This window comes from Emiliania huxleyi (genome assembly GCF_000372725.1).
Source record: "Emiliania huxleyi CCMP1516 unplaced genomic scaffold EMIHUscaffold_1, whole genome shotgun sequence".
Lineage (NCBI taxonomy): Eukaryota > Haptophyta > Isochrysidales > Noelaerhabdaceae > Emiliania > Emiliania huxleyi.
This window is the reverse complement of record NW_005202428.1, coordinates 2,993,447-3,010,105: the sequence shown is the minus strand read 5'-3', so window position 1 is coordinate 3,010,105 and position 16,659 is coordinate 2,993,447. Positions and strand designations below refer to the sequence as shown.

General features: G+C 66.3%; 6 protein-coding genes across 6 annotated transcripts; 3 read left to right on the top strand and 3 right to left on the bottom strand.

Moving 5' to 3' along the window:
* Window positions 1-406: 406 nt before the first annotated feature.
* EMIHUDRAFT_95324 (hypothetical protein) lies at window positions 407-1,858 on the bottom strand (the record flags this gene model as incomplete). Its single annotated transcript, XM_005794552.1, has 2 exons — window positions 407-698; window positions 879-1,858. The coding sequence occupies 2 exons, from the start codon at window positions 1,856-1,858 to the stop codon at window positions 407-409; spliced, it is 1,272 nt and encodes a 423-aa protein (XP_005794609.1).
* Window positions 1,859-3,398: 1,540 nt separating this feature from the next.
* Window positions 3,399-4,381, top strand: EMIHUDRAFT_431979 (hypothetical protein; the record flags this gene model as incomplete). Its single annotated transcript, XM_005794551.1, has 3 exons — window positions 3,399-3,486; window positions 3,631-3,764; window positions 3,838-4,381. Coding segments are annotated over 3 exons (491 nt in total), but the record flags the coding sequence as incomplete, so codon positions are not given.
* A 302-nt stretch (window positions 4,382-4,683) lies between these two features.
* On the bottom strand, window positions 4,684-5,466 carry EMIHUDRAFT_61124 (hypothetical protein; the record flags this gene model as incomplete). The annotated part of the gene is made up of 1 exon (XM_005794550.1): window positions 4,684-5,466. The coding sequence occupies one exon, from the start codon at window positions 5,464-5,466 to the stop codon at window positions 4,684-4,686; it is 783 nt and encodes a 260-aa protein (XP_005794607.1).
* Window positions 5,467-8,882: 3,416 nt separating this feature from the next.
* On the bottom strand, window positions 8,883-9,902 carry EMIHUDRAFT_194943 (hypothetical protein; the record flags this gene model as incomplete). The annotated part of the gene is made up of 1 exon (XM_005794549.1): window positions 8,883-9,902. One exon carries the CDS (start codon window positions 9,900-9,902, stop codon window positions 8,883-8,885), a length of 1,020 nt encoding a protein of 339 aa, XP_005794606.1.
* A 4,127-nt stretch (window positions 9,903-14,029) lies between these two features.
* On the top strand, window positions 14,030-14,930 carry EMIHUDRAFT_431977 (hypothetical protein). The gene is made up of 2 exons (XM_005794548.1): window positions 14,030-14,446; window positions 14,546-14,930. The coding sequence occupies exons 1-2, from the start codon at window positions 14,065-14,067 to the stop codon at window positions 14,734-14,736; spliced, it is 573 nt and encodes a 190-aa protein (XP_005794605.1). The 5' UTR covers window positions 14,030-14,064; the 3' UTR covers window positions 14,737-14,930.
* Window positions 14,931-15,161: 231 nt separating this feature from the next.
* EMIHUDRAFT_194940 (hypothetical protein) lies at window positions 15,162-16,067 on the top strand (the record flags this gene model as incomplete). Its single annotated transcript, XM_005794547.1, has 2 exons — window positions 15,162-15,320; window positions 15,519-16,067. The coding sequence occupies 2 exons, from the start codon at window positions 15,162-15,164 to the stop codon at window positions 16,065-16,067; spliced, it is 708 nt and encodes a 235-aa protein (XP_005794604.1).
* Between the last annotated feature and the right edge of the window lie 592 nt (window positions 16,068-16,659).

Genomic DNA, 16,659 nt, shown 5'->3' with positions numbered 1-16,659 from the left:
AGCTGCTAACCTGTATCGAGCGAGATTTGGGCGGCGCGGCATGAACTTGACTCTTTGAGATCCGTTGCTGATGCTGTCTGCACTGTCTCTTGTCTGCGACTGGTCTGCGAGAGTTTTGTGACGTTGTGCTTCTGTGTGCATGCTTGTGTAGCTTTCGAGTCAAAGCTCGAATACGAAACGACCCATCCTGCGAGGGACCCCGCACACATGCCCCGCGCACATCATCTCCCTCGCAGCTCCTCGAGCCCGCGGTGCGAAAGCAACTCCAATGTTGAGCAATGTCCAGTCTCTCTCCGGACCCCGCCCTCCCCCCATGTACACCGATCCCGCGTCGCGCGTGGCGCCCTCCCCCCTGTACACCGATCCCGCGTGGCGGAGCCCCCGCGGCCATACGGGGCCGCCGGCCTCACGACTCGCCCAGCAGCGTGTCCTTTGCGGCGTTCAGCCGGCTCATCATCCGCTCCGCCTCCTCCTTCTCCTCGCGGCTCGCGTCCTGCTGCTTGTCCGGGTGGTGCAGCCGCGCGAGTCGCCGGTGCGCCTGTTTGATCTCAGCGGGCGAAGCGTCGCGCGCCACGCCGAGCAGCGTCGCGGCGTCGTCGCCTGGCACACGCGTCCGGGACACGTCAAGGAAACGTCGCGAGGCCGAGCGGCGTCGCGGCGCCATCGCCTGGGTCGCGCAGCAACTCGCGCAGGTCGGCCTGCGGGCACGTGTCGGGGAGGCGCCCTGGGCGTGCCTCTGGGGCCGCGCCGCCGCTCTCACAGACGCCGATCGGCGAGGGAGCGCGAAGATCTCGGCCGCATCTCGGAAGATCTCGGCCGCGTCTCGGCTAGATCTCGCCCAGTGGTCGGCGAGGGAGCGCGCGCGGAGCTGCTCGTACAGCGTGTGGAGCTGCGCCCCAGCCTCGCGCAGCTTCTTGCGCCCGTCCTTGCCCAGCCACTCGTCGCCGTTGAGGTGGAAGGAGAGGGCGGCCACCGCCGCCACGCCGCCCACGCCGCCGAGCTGCAGCAGCAGCCGCGCCGCCAGCCCGGCCGGGCCGCCCCTCGAGGGAGAGAGCGACGGGTCGAAGGCGGCGCCGCCCATCGCCGCCACCGCCACGGAGAGCGAGACCGCCGCGAGCGAGGGCGCCACCCCCTCCTCCGCAACCTTGTCCCGCGCCTCCTCCGACGCGAGCACGAGCGAGAGCAGCAGCGCGCCCCAAAACAGAGCCCTCTGCGGCCTCGCCCGCGTGCGGACGGCGGCGACGCAGCGGCAGGCGCAGGTGGCACCAACCGTGGCGCCGAGCAGCCCCGCGACGAGCCGCGCCACCGCCGCGCGCTCGGCTCCCACCGCCGCCTCGAGCCGCTTCACCGGCAGCGCCGCCGCCGCGAGGGCCGCCGCGAGGGAGCAGCTTGCCGAGACGAGGAGCCAGCGCGCCGGGAGGAGAAGCGTGCGCCACGCGAAGAGCCGCGCCGCCGCTCGCCGCTGCGCGCGCATGAGGTAGCCGAGCGGCTCGTTGTAGTCGGCAACATACCACGGCAGGCAGGCGCCGTCGACCAGCCAGCCGACGCCAAAGCCGCCGAGGGTGAGCGTGTAGAGGCACGCGTGCAGGTCGCGGCCGAGATAGAGCGCGTACGCGGGGTAGAAGGGGCAGCAGAGCCACAGCGCGTAGGCCGTCCGCAAGCGCCGCTCAGTGGCCGGCGCGGCGGCCCGCTCCCGGAGCGCGGTGAGGTCGGCGGCGGCGACCTCGCGCTCCCGGTCGAGCGCCTCGAGCCGCTGTTCCGCGGCGAGGATGCGCTCGGACATGCTCGTCCGCGGCACACCGGCGCGGGTGGGCGAGGGGCTGCCCGCGCGGCGTGGCTGGGTTGGCTGCCCGGGCATCATTGCTCTTGGCTGGGGGCCCAGCCGCTGCCACCCGGTGTGTAACCGGGTACCCGGCGAGTCTCCTCCCTTCCGCCTTCGGCCCTTGGGGTCTCCAGGGCTCGCACCCCAACCTCTCATCGTTTGGAACGCCGAGAGTTGCACAGGCGTGGAGCCTGCCTCGTGGCGGCCGGCGTCTAGGTAAAAGGAAGGTTCTGAAAGCAGTAGGACGCAACAAGTGAGTGAGTGAGTGCGTGAGTGTTGAGTGAGTTATTCTTGATACGAAACCACGACGACACACACCAGTCGACTCGCATCGGTGCCTCCATGAACGGCGGAGCTATTCTTCACACACACTCACACGCAACAAGCAAGAGAGAGAGAGAGCGCGCGCGCCAGTCGGTGACAAAAGCGAAAAGCAAAAGGAAGGAGAGCAGAACGCATTAGGCAGTCGTGTACGTGTACGTGACGTGTGGTGTCGCGTCCGTGTCCACTAGCTCCGAGTAGGGAAACCCGGTACACGGAGCCCTCTCGGAGACCCGCGTTTACTCGCTTAGTGTGGGTAAACCATAAAAGTAGGTTTGAATTCGTCCACGCAAGGCTTGGTGACTGGTTGGGGTGGCCTCAGGCATCCCCAAGGGAGCCTCTGCGGTGCCACATAAGCAGCTTAGTGATTGTCGAGACTTTAAAGTCGTATTCGTTGGAAGAAACGCAAACAAGACAGACGGTACTATGGTCACTAGTAATCGGTCACACCGCCATCGCCGTCGGGGAGAGGGGGGACGACACTGCTTCGGCAGCGTGCACCTCGATCCTGCACCGTGTTTGTTATGCCCCCCCCCAATGAACACACCAGTGAGGGAGGGCGAGACGATCGAGGGGTCCCGTGCCATGCGGAATCGACCCTATCCAGTGCTCAAGTGCTCGACCATAATTCGACTTTGAGGGATCATATCTCAAAAAGCCGGGAGATAGCATAGCCTTATTGTTGCATATTATGCCACATAAGGTCAAACTTGACCCCCACAAGCATCAAGAACCCGATGCTCCGGCTCGACTGTGCCGGGCTGCCGGCACACTGCCTCCTCGCGCCAGCTGCTAGCAGGCCGTCGCGGCCCGTGGTGCACCAGAGAGAGAGGTCGACACGTTGCCCCCTTGTCGAGGCTGTACAGAGTGCCGAGAGCATGCTGGGCAGGCTCCCGTCGAGCGACGAGCCATGCTGGCTCGTCGCGGGTCGCGAGCTCGAAGTACGAAGACCCGCGCGGAGCGTCGCCGAGCCTGGCGTGCCCACCCGCACGCCCGCGGCCGCAGGCAAGGAAGGCGAGCTTCCTGGCGTCCATGCCAAGCGCCGACATGCCAAGAGACACCTCGCAGCGCCCGTGACATGACCAAAGCGGCACGCCTCGGCGCCGCGAGAGCAGCCGGTCGCCTCCGAACCGACAGGGGCGCCGCGGCAGTAGAGAGCACTCCACCCGCCATACCGTTGGTTGAGGCGCCGTTTTCAGCTCAGATCACTCTAGAAAAAAAGAGAGAAAAAGAAATACCCTTCAAACACCGACGCCGAGCGAGGCAGTCCGTCGTGCCCCGATCATCAATGCTCTCCAGGGCCGCCCTTGTCGCTCCGCGGCTGTCGCGAGGCTTCCGCGCGGGTGCGAGTCCCGCCCGCCATTCCGTCCGGCCTCGCGTACCCCCTGCCCTCCATTCCTCCCCTCCCGTTCTCTCCGCGCTCCCCTCCCCCCCTCCCCGCGCCTCAAGAGCACCCTCACCCCGCGCGGCGCCCTCGTTGCCCGCAGCCAAGCCGGCGCAAGATGTGCTCGCGCCAGACACGTCCGGCCCGCTCATGGCGCAGTACCACAAGCTCAACTGGGCGCTGCTCGGCCTCACGCCAGTCGCCTTTGCCGTCTCTCCCTCGCTGCTCGCGATGCCGGCGTGGGCCTCTGCGTGCGGCGGCCGCTCGAGCCTCGAGTGGCGCGCGCCCAGCGCCCCCGGTCCCTTCGCAGGTGGACCTCGCCCTCGGCGTCGCCTTCCCGCTGCACGCCCACTTCGCCATGAACTGCGTCATCGCCGACTACGCCGAAAAGTTCCTCGGCAAGGGCGCGAAGGGGCCGAGCCGCGTCGCGATGCTCGGCCTGACGGGCGTGACTCTGCTCGGCTTCCTCCGCCTCAACCTGACGGGCGAGGGCATCACAGGCACGGTCAAGCGGCTCTGGCGCAAGTCGACGTGAGCTTCCACCCTGGCTGCGCCCTGCGGCCAACTTGCGGCTTGTGAGGGCGGCCCCCGCCGCCCACTCGCTCTCTTCTGTGTGTGTGTGTTTCGGTCGATTCGCTCAGCCCGAACGGGCGAGCCGCCCCGGATTGCGCTTCTTGGTACGTCGCCCGCTTCTCGGTCGCTCTCACAGGCGCCCCCCCGCGGCACGCCCCGCCGACGTGCCGTCGGGTCGGTGTAGTCCCGTGTGTGCGCGCGCCTCGGCCATTCCAGTGCCCTGTGTGGCTCGTCCCTCGGGCACACCGCAGTCGTGACAATAATAAACTTTCGGTTTCGCAGCCTCGAGTCGCGCGCGCGAGAGCGGAAGACGCGCGAGACCGCGAGCGGGCCCGGCGGGGGCCGGCCGGGCGCGGGGGGGGGGGGGGGGGCGGGGGCAAATTTCCCCGGGGGGGGGGGAAACCCTTTGTCCTCTCCGGCATGAACATTTGACCCAAGGGATACAAACATGGGTTCCACCCCGGGAACCCCGAGTTTTTTCTTCTTGAAAAAGAGCGTCCCGAAAGAGCGGAGTTTCCGGAGGGAGCCCCCCCTTGTTCATCTTTCTCTCACATGCCGCGATCAGAGGGAGGGCGACGGCGCGCTACGCCGCCGCACGCTGCCTCCCGTCCCACGCCACCGTGGCGTCAAACGACAAGCCCCCGCCAAAGATGTCGAGCGCCGAGCCCACGGTGACGTCGACCCGCCCGCAGGACAGCTGCGCCACGAGGTCGAGGTCCTCGAGCGAGCGAGCGCCGCCCGCGTACGTCACGGGGAGGGGCGATTCGCGGCCGAGGACCTCGACCAGCTCTCGCTCGACGCCCGACTGCTTCCCCTCGACGTCGACGGCGTGCACCAAAAACTCGGCGCAGCTCGCGGCCAGCCGCCGCAGAGTCGTGCCGTCCACCGTCAGGTCGGTGAACTTCTGCCATCGGTCGGTGACGACGTAGAAGGGCCCCCCGGGCGCACGCCGGCGACACGAGAGATCGAGCACGAGGCGGCGCGGCCCCACGGCCTTCACCATCTCTGCGAGCCGCTCCTCGTCCAGCCTGCCGTCGCGAAAGACGTACGACGTCACGATGACGTGCGACGCGCCAGCGTCGAGGTAGCGAGTCGCGTTCTGCGGGTTGATGCCGCCGCCAATCTGCAGGCCGCCCGGGTACGCGGCGAGCGCGGCGAGCGCCGACGCCTCGTTGCCGGGCCCTAGCATGATGACGTGGCCGCCCTCGAGCTGCGCCTGCGCGTAGAGCGCCGCAAACTCCGCGGGCGAGCGCTTCGCGACGAAGTTCTCGACCGGCGGCCGGTCCGGGTCGTCCGACAGCGTCGAGCCGACAATCTGCTTGACGACGCCCGCGTGGAGATCGATGCAGGGCCGAAATCGTGTCATCGCGATCACACGAGTAGCACTGCCCAACGGAAAAGAATTTTACCGTTTTGCACCTCCGAAAACACTGCGCAGGGGAAAAGAGATACGAAGAGGCAGACTTCCCAGGGTGGGCGACGGCTAGCGCATCACACTCTCCTCTCCTTAAAATCCCTGTGTGGTGGCGGCGTGCCGTTCTCCCATCCCTCCCTTGGGTTGTGTGTTTTCTTTCTTTCTTTCTTTACACTGGGCACGGGACTGGCGCGCACTGGCACTAACACAGGTACACCACTGCGGAAAAGAATTTAGCCTTTAGCCGGTCTTGGGTGCGGCAATAAAGTTCGCACACTGTTCCACGTGAAGCCGGAGGACGGACCTGCGGCTACGAAAGTGGCTGAAGGGGTGTGGTTAGCGCCATCCTTGAACGGATCTCTGAGCGGGTGGAAGGGGAAGCGGAGGAGGGGATGAAGACGCGCCTGTGCCACGCCATGCAGGGACAGGGGGTGTTTGTGTGTTTCGGCTGCGCGGCCCCTGTGGTCGGTGAGAAGAGGAGACAAGGTCAAGGAGACGGGTCGGCGGCGAGGGGGGGGCAACCGTCGCAACGGGCGAGCGCACCCCGAGCCGGGCTGAACCTGGGGGTCGGCCTCCCCCGACGCGGATCTTGCCAGGAAGGGCACGAGGCAGCCCGGTGAGGTTCGTGCCGGCAGCAGACAGAGCAAGACAACGGGAGAAGGCGATCCGAGAAGCCGAGATGGATCAAGAGACCGCGGTGGCGGGCGAGAGGGCGATCCTGGCAGAACTTAGGGCGATCGGTCTGCCGTTCGCGGCCAGCACCGGCGTGCTCAGGCCAGTACAGGCACGGGAGGTGTGGGGCCTGGCTAAACGACTAGTTGGCTCGACAGACCTTCTTGGACAGGTTTTCCGGGGGGGGGGGGAGGACTACCTCGTCAACGACATTGCACCGGGACCGACGCCGTCGGGGAGGCAGGCGATGAAGGCGTACGCCTGCTGTGTGAAGAGGCGTGTGGCATCGGCGGGCCCGCTGTCCGAACACAACTCGGCCTTTGATATCCGGTCGGTGCGGGACCGAATCGAGGGGGGCCGGGTGAGGGGGGAGGCGGCGCGGCTGCTGCGCAGTCTACGGCCTGGTGCGGAGCGGGGGGAGGGAGAGGCGGGGCCGTCGGCAAATCCGGGCCCTGGCCCCTTCCCTTCTCGAGGGGAGACAAGGACTAGCCCCCCCCCCCCGAGTGTGGTAGACGGCCGACGTGTGGAACCGCGTCTGAAACGACCGCAGGGGCAGGGGGCCGCCCCCGAGGCCCCGCGCCAGGCGTTGCGGCCGCCAGCACCGCCACCATACCCGCCCCCCCCACCACCGCCTCCGCCCCCACCGCTGGAGCGGCCGCTGGGTCGAGGGGCCGCCTCTGAGGCCCCGTACCGAGCGATGCGACCGCCGGTACCGCCACCGTACCCACCCCCCCCCTCCGCCGCCTCCGCCCCCGCCGCCGACGTGGTCGTCACCGCACCGACCCGCGCGGAGCCTGGGGGGGCCGGAACCGCCCCGTCGGAGGCTGGAGTACCCGGGGGAGGGGACCGAGGGGGGGGAGGTGCCGTGGGAAGACAGCGGGCCATCCGGCGAACCGGAAGGCCAGGACCGGAGGGCCCCGAGTGAGGCCTGGAGTCAACTGTCGGGGGAGGGGAGGGTCGAGCTGAGCAGCTGACTCGGCCTCTGCGAGTGGAGTCGGGCCATGCGAGCCCACCGGGGGTAGACCCGTCGCGGCGGCAGCCGGACCACCGTGATCTACGACAAGGGGAGCCACGGCCCCCCGAGCTTGGGGAGGAGCCGGTGGAGGGGAGGGGCGGGCCGAGAACGATAGAGAGGCCGCGGGGGCGGGCACGACTCGTCGGCCAGGGAGAACGGGCCCGACCTCCCTGGGAGGGGGAGCGACGCGACCCAATGCCGCCGTCCTCGCCCGGGGTAACTTCAGCAGGGCAGTCGACGCTCTCGGAGGCGGCAGTACCAGTCGGAGGTGAAGCGGAGGCGAGACCTCGGCCAAAGAAGAGACATCAGAAACGGCTACAGCGGCCGTCAGGCGACGCTCGGCTGGCGAATAAAAGAGCGAATCAGGGAGAACCGGAGCCCCGTGAAGGCGGGCGGTGGAACCCTGGGACGGGATGCTGAGTGAGGACCTGTGTACGTGCGTGGTGTACAGTGTCGTGTCTACTAGCTCCGAGTAGAGGGGGCGTTCTGAAGTTAAGGGGAAACCCGGTACACGGAACCAACCCTCGGAGACCCGTGTTTACTTTATGGCCCTTTCCCTGCGAACGCGCACCCCCCAGGGCTACGGGAACTCAGCATCAGGTAGTCGAGAAAGATCGCGGAAGGTCGAGTCGAGGAAGAGAGCAAGATCAGGGGCGGGTCCGGTAGACCGGTCCGCGGCGCTATATGCGTGGCAAATGACGCGAAAAGTGCCCACTGAAGCTTCCGCGCCTTGACTTCACGTTGAGCTGTGATGATGCCCACAGCCCAGCAGCAAAGGCGGGCGGGCCGACCCCGCGGCCGTCGCCGCTGCCGCCGCCGCCCCCTCCGCCGCCGCCCCCTCCGCCGTCGTCGTCACCTTGGGCTGCATCACCCGCGCCGCCGTCGTGCACCGGCTCTCGTGCTCATTCAACGGCGCCTCGAGCTGCAGGCCGGCGGCACTGGCGTTGTCGTGGTCGGGCTGCCCAACGTCGGCGCGGGAGGGAGGGGGCAAAGCCATTATGGAGAGCGCGAGAGCGGTCGCCAAGAGGGCCCAGATTCTGAGCAGCAGCCCGCCTGGTCATCGGCCCACTTGCCGACGTGCGTCCAGCATTCCAAATAGGACGAACGCCGAAGTTTGCTCTCCGACGCCGTGCCGAGCGAAACCTTTTCCTTCGAAGCTCAGCGACGTAGCCGGGCGAGCGGAATAGGGCAGCCCTAGAGAGCACCTTGAGGCCATTCAATAGAGCCCGTGTTATAGTCGAGAGTCGATCGCCGGCCGGCGCAGTGCTCTGACCGCTCCGCCGGGCCGCCTCCGGGCCGCTGCCGCGGAGACGTGCACATAGGCAAGTTGGTATTTTCATATATGAACTTCAAAATAACATTGGCTAATCTAATTCTACTCATCACGACTCGCCAGAAACACCCACACACTATGGGGTCATTGTGTAGCCCTGCTTAGAAGGAAAAGGTTTACTGCAAGGTCCGTATCGCGTATGCCTTACCGTGTAGTCGGCCCGCTACCCACGCTCCAGTTTTTTTCTTGCTTGCTCGCTTTCACGCGCCCGACACACAGCACGCACACGGCACACCAACACCATACACCATACGCGATACGGCACACGCACGCACACACGCGCGAACAAAGAACCGTGTCAAGGCGTCACAGGAGAAGGGATAAACAGAGATATACACGCGCAGGGGCTCACTCCTCCGCCTGCGGCGACGGCTCCTCCTCGCAATCGTACACGGCGACGCACGCGATCCCCGAGCCGCGGCTGGACCTGGTCGCGACCACGTCAAACACCGGGGCGCTCGGCGGCAGCGATGGCAGCGCGGGGTCGAGCCCTGCCAGCGACAGCGTGGCCTTGCCGCCGAGGGCCAAGGGCAGGATCTCGGGCGGCATCAGCTCGGCGAGGCGCCTCTGCACGGCGGGGCCGCTGCCGAGGATGTCGATCTTGGCGACCGTGTTTGGGTCGAGCACGGCCTTGAACGCGTTCCAGAACTTTTCAAAGACGGCTGGCGCGTTGATCAGCAGCAGCCGGCCGAGCCGTTCGGGATAGTGGGCCGCGTCCGTCCTGGCGAGACCTTTGCAAAAGGCGAGGTGGGTCGGGTGCAGGCACTGCACAGCGCCCATGTTGGCGACGTCAATCACGATCGTCCACTTGCCGACATCGCCCATCGACGCGGCCAGCCGCTCGGACACCCACTCGTTGTACTTGAGCAGGGCGCTCAGCGGCAGCGGGACGTCCCACAGGCGGGTGCGAGAAAAGTTGCGATAGAGCACCGGCCTTCCGGCATAGTCCCGGCCGAGGAGGCCGGTGGGGTTCCACTCGCCAAGCAGCCGGTCGCGCAACGCCCCGCCGTCGGAGCCGTCGCGGGACGGTGAGAGGGAGAGCACCTGCGCCGCGCTCATCGCGCGAAGGTCGGCAAAGCCGCGCTCCTCTCGCCGCTCCATGTCCCTGCGCAGCATCGCAAGCGCCTTTGGCAGCGAGCCGGCGCGAGCACGAGCAAAGCGGGCGCAGAGCGCCTCTGCGCTCTCACCAAAGCGGTGGCGCTCAATCGACTCGACGAGCCTCTCGTCGCCATTCACTGCCGCGAGCAGCGCCACCAAATCTGGCGAAGGAGGCGCGGCCTCACCCTGGGCGGATGATGTCGACTCAGCCAAGTGGGATGACGATGTCGACTCAGCCGCCGATGTGCGCGACCTGCGCGAACGACGCATGCAGCACTAGCGGGTATAGCGGTGGCGACAGCGGCTGCAGGATGGCCGGGCGTGGCCGGGCGAAATGGCACTGGATACTCGCGCGGGGGCCAAGGTGGTGTCTGGCTTGAATTCTTTTGGCTATTTTATTTCTTTTTTGGCGAAACCAATGACAATGGTGTACCTGAACATGGCAACCGCGAATGGCAGTTATCCGTTATGCGGACGTCGTCGCGGCTCGCCTCTGCCGCGGCGGCTGCTGCGCGCACGCGGCGGCGCCGCTCTCTCGCGAGACGGCTGGCGACGCGGCTCGCCGCCGACGTACGATGCGCTCGTCCGACGGTCCGCAGCGTGGCGTGCGCGGCTCTGCGCGCCGCTCTGCGAGCGCTTCTGCGCCTGCACTGCATGTCTCTGTTGCTGCTGGTGGTGGTGGTGGTGCTGCTGCTGATGCAGATGCTGCTGCTGGCGCGGCGCGGCTCTGCGACTGGGCTCGACGAGCGCGTCGCGAGCATCTGACGCGGCGGGCGGCGTCGGGCAGTGCGCTTCTCTCTCTGGTGGTGGTGGTGCTGCTGCTGCTGCTGGTGGTGGTGCAGATGCTGCTGCTGGTGCGGCGCGGCTCTCCGACGCGACTCGATGGGCGCGTCGTGACAATCTGACGCGGCGGGCGGCGTCGCGGGCGGCAGCGGTGGAGGCTCGCGGGTGGAGGTGGAGGCTGGAGGCTGTGGTGGACCTTTGAGTTTATTTCATGATGGACTACGAGGACTAGTGATGCTGCTCCTGATGCCTCCCCCCCCCCCGCCCCCCTTTCTCTCTCTCTCTCTTTCTCTCTCTCTCTCTCTCGGCTCTCTCTCTCTCTCTCTCTCTCTCTCTCTCTCTCTGTCTCTCTCTCTCTCTCGGGTCTCTCTCTCTCTCTCTCCCTCTCCCTGTCTCTCTCTCTCTCTCTCTCTCTCTCTCTCTCTCTCTCTCTCTCTCTCTCTCCTCCCTCCCTCTCTCTCTCTCTCTCTCTCTCTCTCTCTCTCTCTCTCTCTCTCTCTCTCTCTCTCTCTCTCTCTCTCTCTCTCCCCCCCGGGCCAGCTGCTCGCACGCTCGGTGACATCTCTTCACCTTCACACTGATCGAGTCATAGGTGACGCGAGGGCGCTCAATTAATTGATTAATTCACTCATTAATTCCTTAATTGCGTACCGTATTCCGGGTAATCTTAATTATTAATCATCGGGCGGGGCGCGGCGCGGCGGCTGCGCGAGGCGGCGGCGCGGCGCGGCGGCGGGCGGCGCGGAGCGGGGCGGCGCGACCATCAGCAGACGCCCGGGCCTTTGGTCGCTGGAGCTCGGCAATGGTCGCGCCGCCCTCGACTCACGGGGCTGCCTTCCATCCGCCGCTGCTCAGGCCGGGGGAGGGGGGGAGACCTCCTGTTCCTCGCGGAACGGGAGCAGCCCCCTCCTTGCCCGGTCTGCGAAGCAGGGTGGTGGTCGTGCCATCTTCGCTTCAAAACGACCACGCCGCAATCGTCGCCGGCGTGCGACACGTTCCCGGAGGCCGGACTGTCCTGGTCGAGAGTGTGTGCCGCCAAGGCGGGACTACTCGGGGACAGTGCCGACGGGACGCGGCTCGAAGGGTGTGGCTCCGCAGCGCGGCTGGCACTCGTCGCAGAGGCCTCACCTTCGAAAAGTCGGGCATGGCTCCACCCGCAACTTGCTCGCTAACACGCGCGCACCGCCGAGCCTGCGGCGGGCGCGCTGCGGCCGCACGTCTAACTTCGTCATAGTGCCACGACGTGCGGCCTAGATTTAGCCCACGCGCCTCTGCTCGCAAACACTCACCCATTGAATTGTCACTGCCCGTGAGTGCGAGATTAGGGCTAGCCGCAGGCAGCTAGCCCGTGAGGAGAGCGTCCATAGACACCTCACTTAGACCCCACACACGGTCTCGTCCGTGCCTCGCCGGCCGGAGAGATTGCTGGAGGTAGAGCAAGCCTGCTCTAGCCTCGCATGTCACTTCCTGTCGTCTGTTGTTTGAGTTGTGCCCTTGTTTGTGCCCTTGGCACCGTGGAGTGCTGGGGGGGGCGACAGGGAGGATGTGGCCCTGAGTTATGTGTACGCCGACTCAGGGTGTGTGGCAGCCCGCTGGCTGTGTGTCTTGTGAGCTTGTTTGTGTCTGTGTGTCGCTCGTGCGTGTCGTCATCATCTGTCCAGCGTCCACCCATACCGCGTTGGTGTCCAGTCCGAGCCTGGCTGTTCTTCACCTTTCTACCTACCTACCTACCAATGACACAGACAGTCTCGCTCCCAATACGTGCATCACTTAAGTGACGGTGTCACAACTTTGATCAACCATATTACAATGTCGACGCTCTCACTTTGGTGATCTGTGACCTGTGAGGGTCCGCCCGCAGGCGCATTTACCATTTTGTATACCGAGGCGGTGCCCGGTGCCGAACCTGTCGGACCTTAAGACAGCGTTGTAGATCCCTGGGCGAGGGTGGTGGAGAGGGCGGTCCGGCGGCGGAGCACCCACCTCCCTCCCGGCGCGTGCCGGGAGGCAGGATGTCATCCCCCGTGATCCAGACCGCCCCGTTGGAGGTAGTAGCTAGTAGGCGCAATCAACTGGGCGCCCGGCGCCCGATCGATTGCGCCTACTTTCATGAGCGTCGACATGCTAGTTATCGAGATATGGTTGATCAAAGTTGTGACACCGTCACATAAGTGATGCACGTATTGGGAGCGAGACTGCAGAACACAACAAAACACACGCGCCGCGCCGCGCCGCGCCGCGCCCCGCCCCATCCCGACGCCGCGTCCCTCCCGACCCGAGCGCACGGCTACAACACACCGGCGACCGTGTTCCTACGCGCGAGCCTCGCCGCCACACTACCCGGCCACCTCGCCAGCTTGGCCACATCCTGGCGAACACCCCTGCCCTCTCCCCTCCGCGCGGCCCTACATAGGAATCCTACCGCATCTCTGCCAGCGACGTTGCTTCGCCACGGAGAGCGCCGCCTCGACCCTCCTACCGCTCGTCACGCGCGAGCTCCTTGTACGCTGCCTGCGCGGCCCGTTTCGCCTCGCTCGCCGCCCGCTCCGCCTCGCGCACCTCCTCGTCCATCGCCCACCGGTCCTGCAGCGAAAAGATTGGCACCGCGTCCCTCTCGGCGCGCAGTGTCGCCGCCGCCGCCGCCGCCGCCTCCGCCGTTGCCGCGGCCTTCTCCGCCTTGCGCCGCTTCGGGTCGAGGGCATAGATCGCATTCTCGAGACCCAGCTCCAGCACTGCGCGCGACGTGAGACCAACCTCGTTATCCGCCCAGAACCGGCCGACCGGACGGAACACACCGCCGACGGCGCCGAGCGCGCCGCTCGTAGCATTACCGACGGCGCGAAGCGCGTCGCCGATGGGGCCTCGCGCCTCCACCTAGCAGCAGCGTATGCGCCGTGACGTGACGTTCACTGAGAGCGCTCGGGGCGCGGCGGCGGGCCAGCACGGGGCGCGGCGGTGGGTCGGAACCTGCGAGAGCGCCAGCCCACCCACAAGCACCGCCGCATCCAAGTTCTCGACCACCCCAAAGGATGCGAGGTCGATACCAAGGACGGCGACGGCCGAGATGGCCGCCGCTGCGAGGCTCGCCTCCGCCGAGGCGGTGAGCGGCGGCGGCGGCGGCGGCAGCGGGGCGGGCGGCGGAGGCATCGCTTTGTGGGCAGCAGCAGGCGGCGTGTATGACGCGAGCCGAACGCCAGAGTCATACCACGACGTGACCACCATCATTGGTGTGCGCATACGCGCGGCGGCGGGGAGAGGGGCGAGGAGCGCCCCGAGAGCTGACGGACAGCAGGCCACCGACAAGAGGAGGGCTCTGCCTGGCAACATGGCGGCCCTGGAAGTTGGCGTCACTAGGTACGAAAGGGACGCAGAGGCGGTGTGCCTCGATCGCCTCGCGAGGATGTGAAGTGGCGGCAGCGCAGCGCGATTTCTTTTTTCTTCGACTTGAAACAAAAATCAGGCATCGCGCTCGGGCCCACGGACATCCCGCACACCCGCCGCCCCCGCCGCGCCCCACGGGTAGAGGAAAAATTATTTTTGCGCGAACACAAAAAGGCTCTTGCGACCCCTACCACCACCACTCCGTCTGAAGGTGCGCTACGGGCTAGCGAAAGCTGACCGCAGTCCGTGCGAGGCGGCTAATCTTCAGATGGTCCCTTCCACCACCGCCAGCTGGGCAACAATCCGGCGATATCATAAGCTGCTCATCCTCTCGAGCATGGTGCTTTTGTGGACGACGATCGCCATCTCCGCCATCTACCTCTTCCTCAGCACGTCGAGCGACCCCACCCGCAGCGGCTGGACGCCCGCCCGCGCAGCAGGCACGGGGCCGGTATCGCTCGGCGAGGCGACAGGAGTCGCGGCGGCCGACCTAGCGCTGCCCTCGGCCACCTCGTCCTCCGAGATCTCGAGAGAGGCGCGGCTGATGGAGCTGCTCGAGTCGCTCGATGGCGGCGGCGCAAGCCAGCTCTCCAGCAGCCAGCGAGAGGCGCTCGAGCGTCGCCTCTCCTCCGCGCTCCTCGCCCTCGAACGTGCATGCCGTAGATGCCGCAGCCTGACCTCTCTCCAAACCACACACACACGACATGGCGCCGTTGCCCCAACCGCGGCGTGCCCATCTTTGCGCGCAGGCGCGGACCACCCCTACGACGTCGCGACGCCGGACGGCCGCGGCGACGGCGCGGCCGAGGCGGGCGGCGAGGCTGGCGAGGGCGAGGAGGGCGACATGTCTGTCGGTGGGCAGGGCGAGGGCGAGGGCGAGGGCGAGGCACGTCCTGCAGAAGGTCTTGGCATGCCCGGCGCTGCTGAAGGCGAAGGATAGCGACTGAAGAGCGGCCAGGAACCAGATTGTGGAAAGTAGTGTCGGTATGCGGTCGAGAGCACTGCGAGAGAGCGGGCGCAGGGACTCTTTCGGGCCGCCCTTGGGCGCCAAGCGTGTATGGCGCTGCGCGTCTCGTGGGCGCCCCTGCGAAACATGCTAATGAATGCATTTCTAAAAATGAAACGGACACTTTCGTGTTCGGCGCGCTCTGCGGCGCTAGCCCTGCGCCCTAGTTCTCACTCGAGAGTTTTCTCACACAAGACACAACTCTCAGTCTCACAAGATGGCAACGGCGCGGAAGATGCGCGGCGGACAGGAGGTGCCTCGTCTTGAGCGACTGCAAGCCCGCGCTACAGCAGATCGAGGCGGCGTACCGAAAAGGCTCTCTCGAGGGGCTCAGGGAGTGGGATCGGGGGGCTCAGTTAATGGGGGTATGCAGATATCGCGCCCAGCTCGAATCTGTCACGTTCCTGTGGGTACCGAGCCACGCGGGGTGCGCTGGCAACGCCTACGCCGACGCAGCGGCGACTGCATACATGGGGGCCAGTGAGATTGAGTATGCCACCGCCGTCATCCGTGGAGCAGTGAGGACACGCCCGTGTCTATACACGGACCGCGAGGACGGCAGACGGAGAGTGGAGGGGAGACGTACTGGACCGGAGGACTTATTACGCCACACGCGGCCACACGAACGAGTGGGTGCGAGGACGGCTCGGCGAGGGGCTCACGGCGGGGTCGCACACGGCAGGGGTGACGGGGCCGCTGTGGAGCGATGTGGTCAGGGGAACGACGAGAGACACAAATGGGACAAGCGCCAGCGGATCAAGGATCAGCACGGCGAGCGCGAGATTGAATTCGCCGACGTGGATGATCATAACGTGGTGACAAAGACCGTCATGGGAGCGCGTGTGCGGCAGCAGGCGGGGGTGCCACACGGAGCGCACCACGAGAGGATTATGCGGGGAGAGGCGGGGAGAGAGACCCCGGGCGCCGCCACAAGGAGCGAACTCAGGGGCTGCCTCGTCTGTAAGGCCGCGAGGGACGCGGCGAGGAGGGCGGCACTAAAGCGAGACCCGCTGTGTCCGATCGTGCGGAAAGCCGCGCAGCAATGGACCGAGGAAGATGAGAACCCGCCTAGAGCGACGATGGCGCACTTGCTTAGCGGCGCCTGCCTGGGGAATAGGGAGCAGGCCAGATGGTTCCTCAGAGTAGCGCGAGCGCAGACGGGGACGGCGATCAGCAAAGTAGCCCAGGCGGCACCCGACTCCAAGGATACGCTGAAGACGCTGAGGGATAGCGCATGTCGCTGCGCTGAAGGGCTCACGCTATAGGGTGCTGGATGAGGACGGGTACGATGCACTAGCCCCAGCCGTCGGGGGGGTGTTGCCGGCGCTGGTAGATGATCTCTCGGAGAAGAGCCGGAGGGACCTTGGCGCCGGGGTCACGAGAACTTGCAAGTCGTGGCCGAGGCGGCGACGGGCGCGGTGCAGAGGTGGATCCAGCTCAATGATGAGGCTACGGCGCGCATAAAGAAGAGAGAGGAACACATCGAGTGGCTGAGGAAGCTCTTCACTGGGTGGAAAGAGGCTCGGCCGGCCTTGAGGGAGTCGCAGAGGAGGGGCGGCGACCTCGACCGACTATGGAGGACCCCGTCGCCACACGACGCAGGGCAGAAGACGGTGAGGCGGAGCAGACGCGCAGGGCGAGACGAGGGAGGGAGCAGGACTTTGCGGAGATCAGCAGGAGGATGTACGAAGAGATTAGGAGCAGCAGGGACCCGAGGGACCATGTGGAAGACGGCTAGTGCTAGTCCCCCATCGGGGAGGACGACCCGCCGGAGCTAGTCGCCGACCACACCCACAAAGAACCCTGCACAAAGATCGCAAGGGCGGGGACCTGTTCCTTTTTACCCATCTCACAGTA

Bases quoted from the DNA above. Each gene is read 5' to 3' on its own strand.
- EMIHUDRAFT_431977 (XM_005794548.1), top strand. From the start codon at position 14,065: ATGGTCCCTTCCACCACCGCCAGCTGGGCAACAATCCGGCGATATCAT. The intron at 14,447-14,545 runs GTGCATGCCGTA...CTTTGCGCGCAG, and splicing joins CGCGCTCCTCGCCCTCGAAC to GCGCGGACCACCCCTACGAC.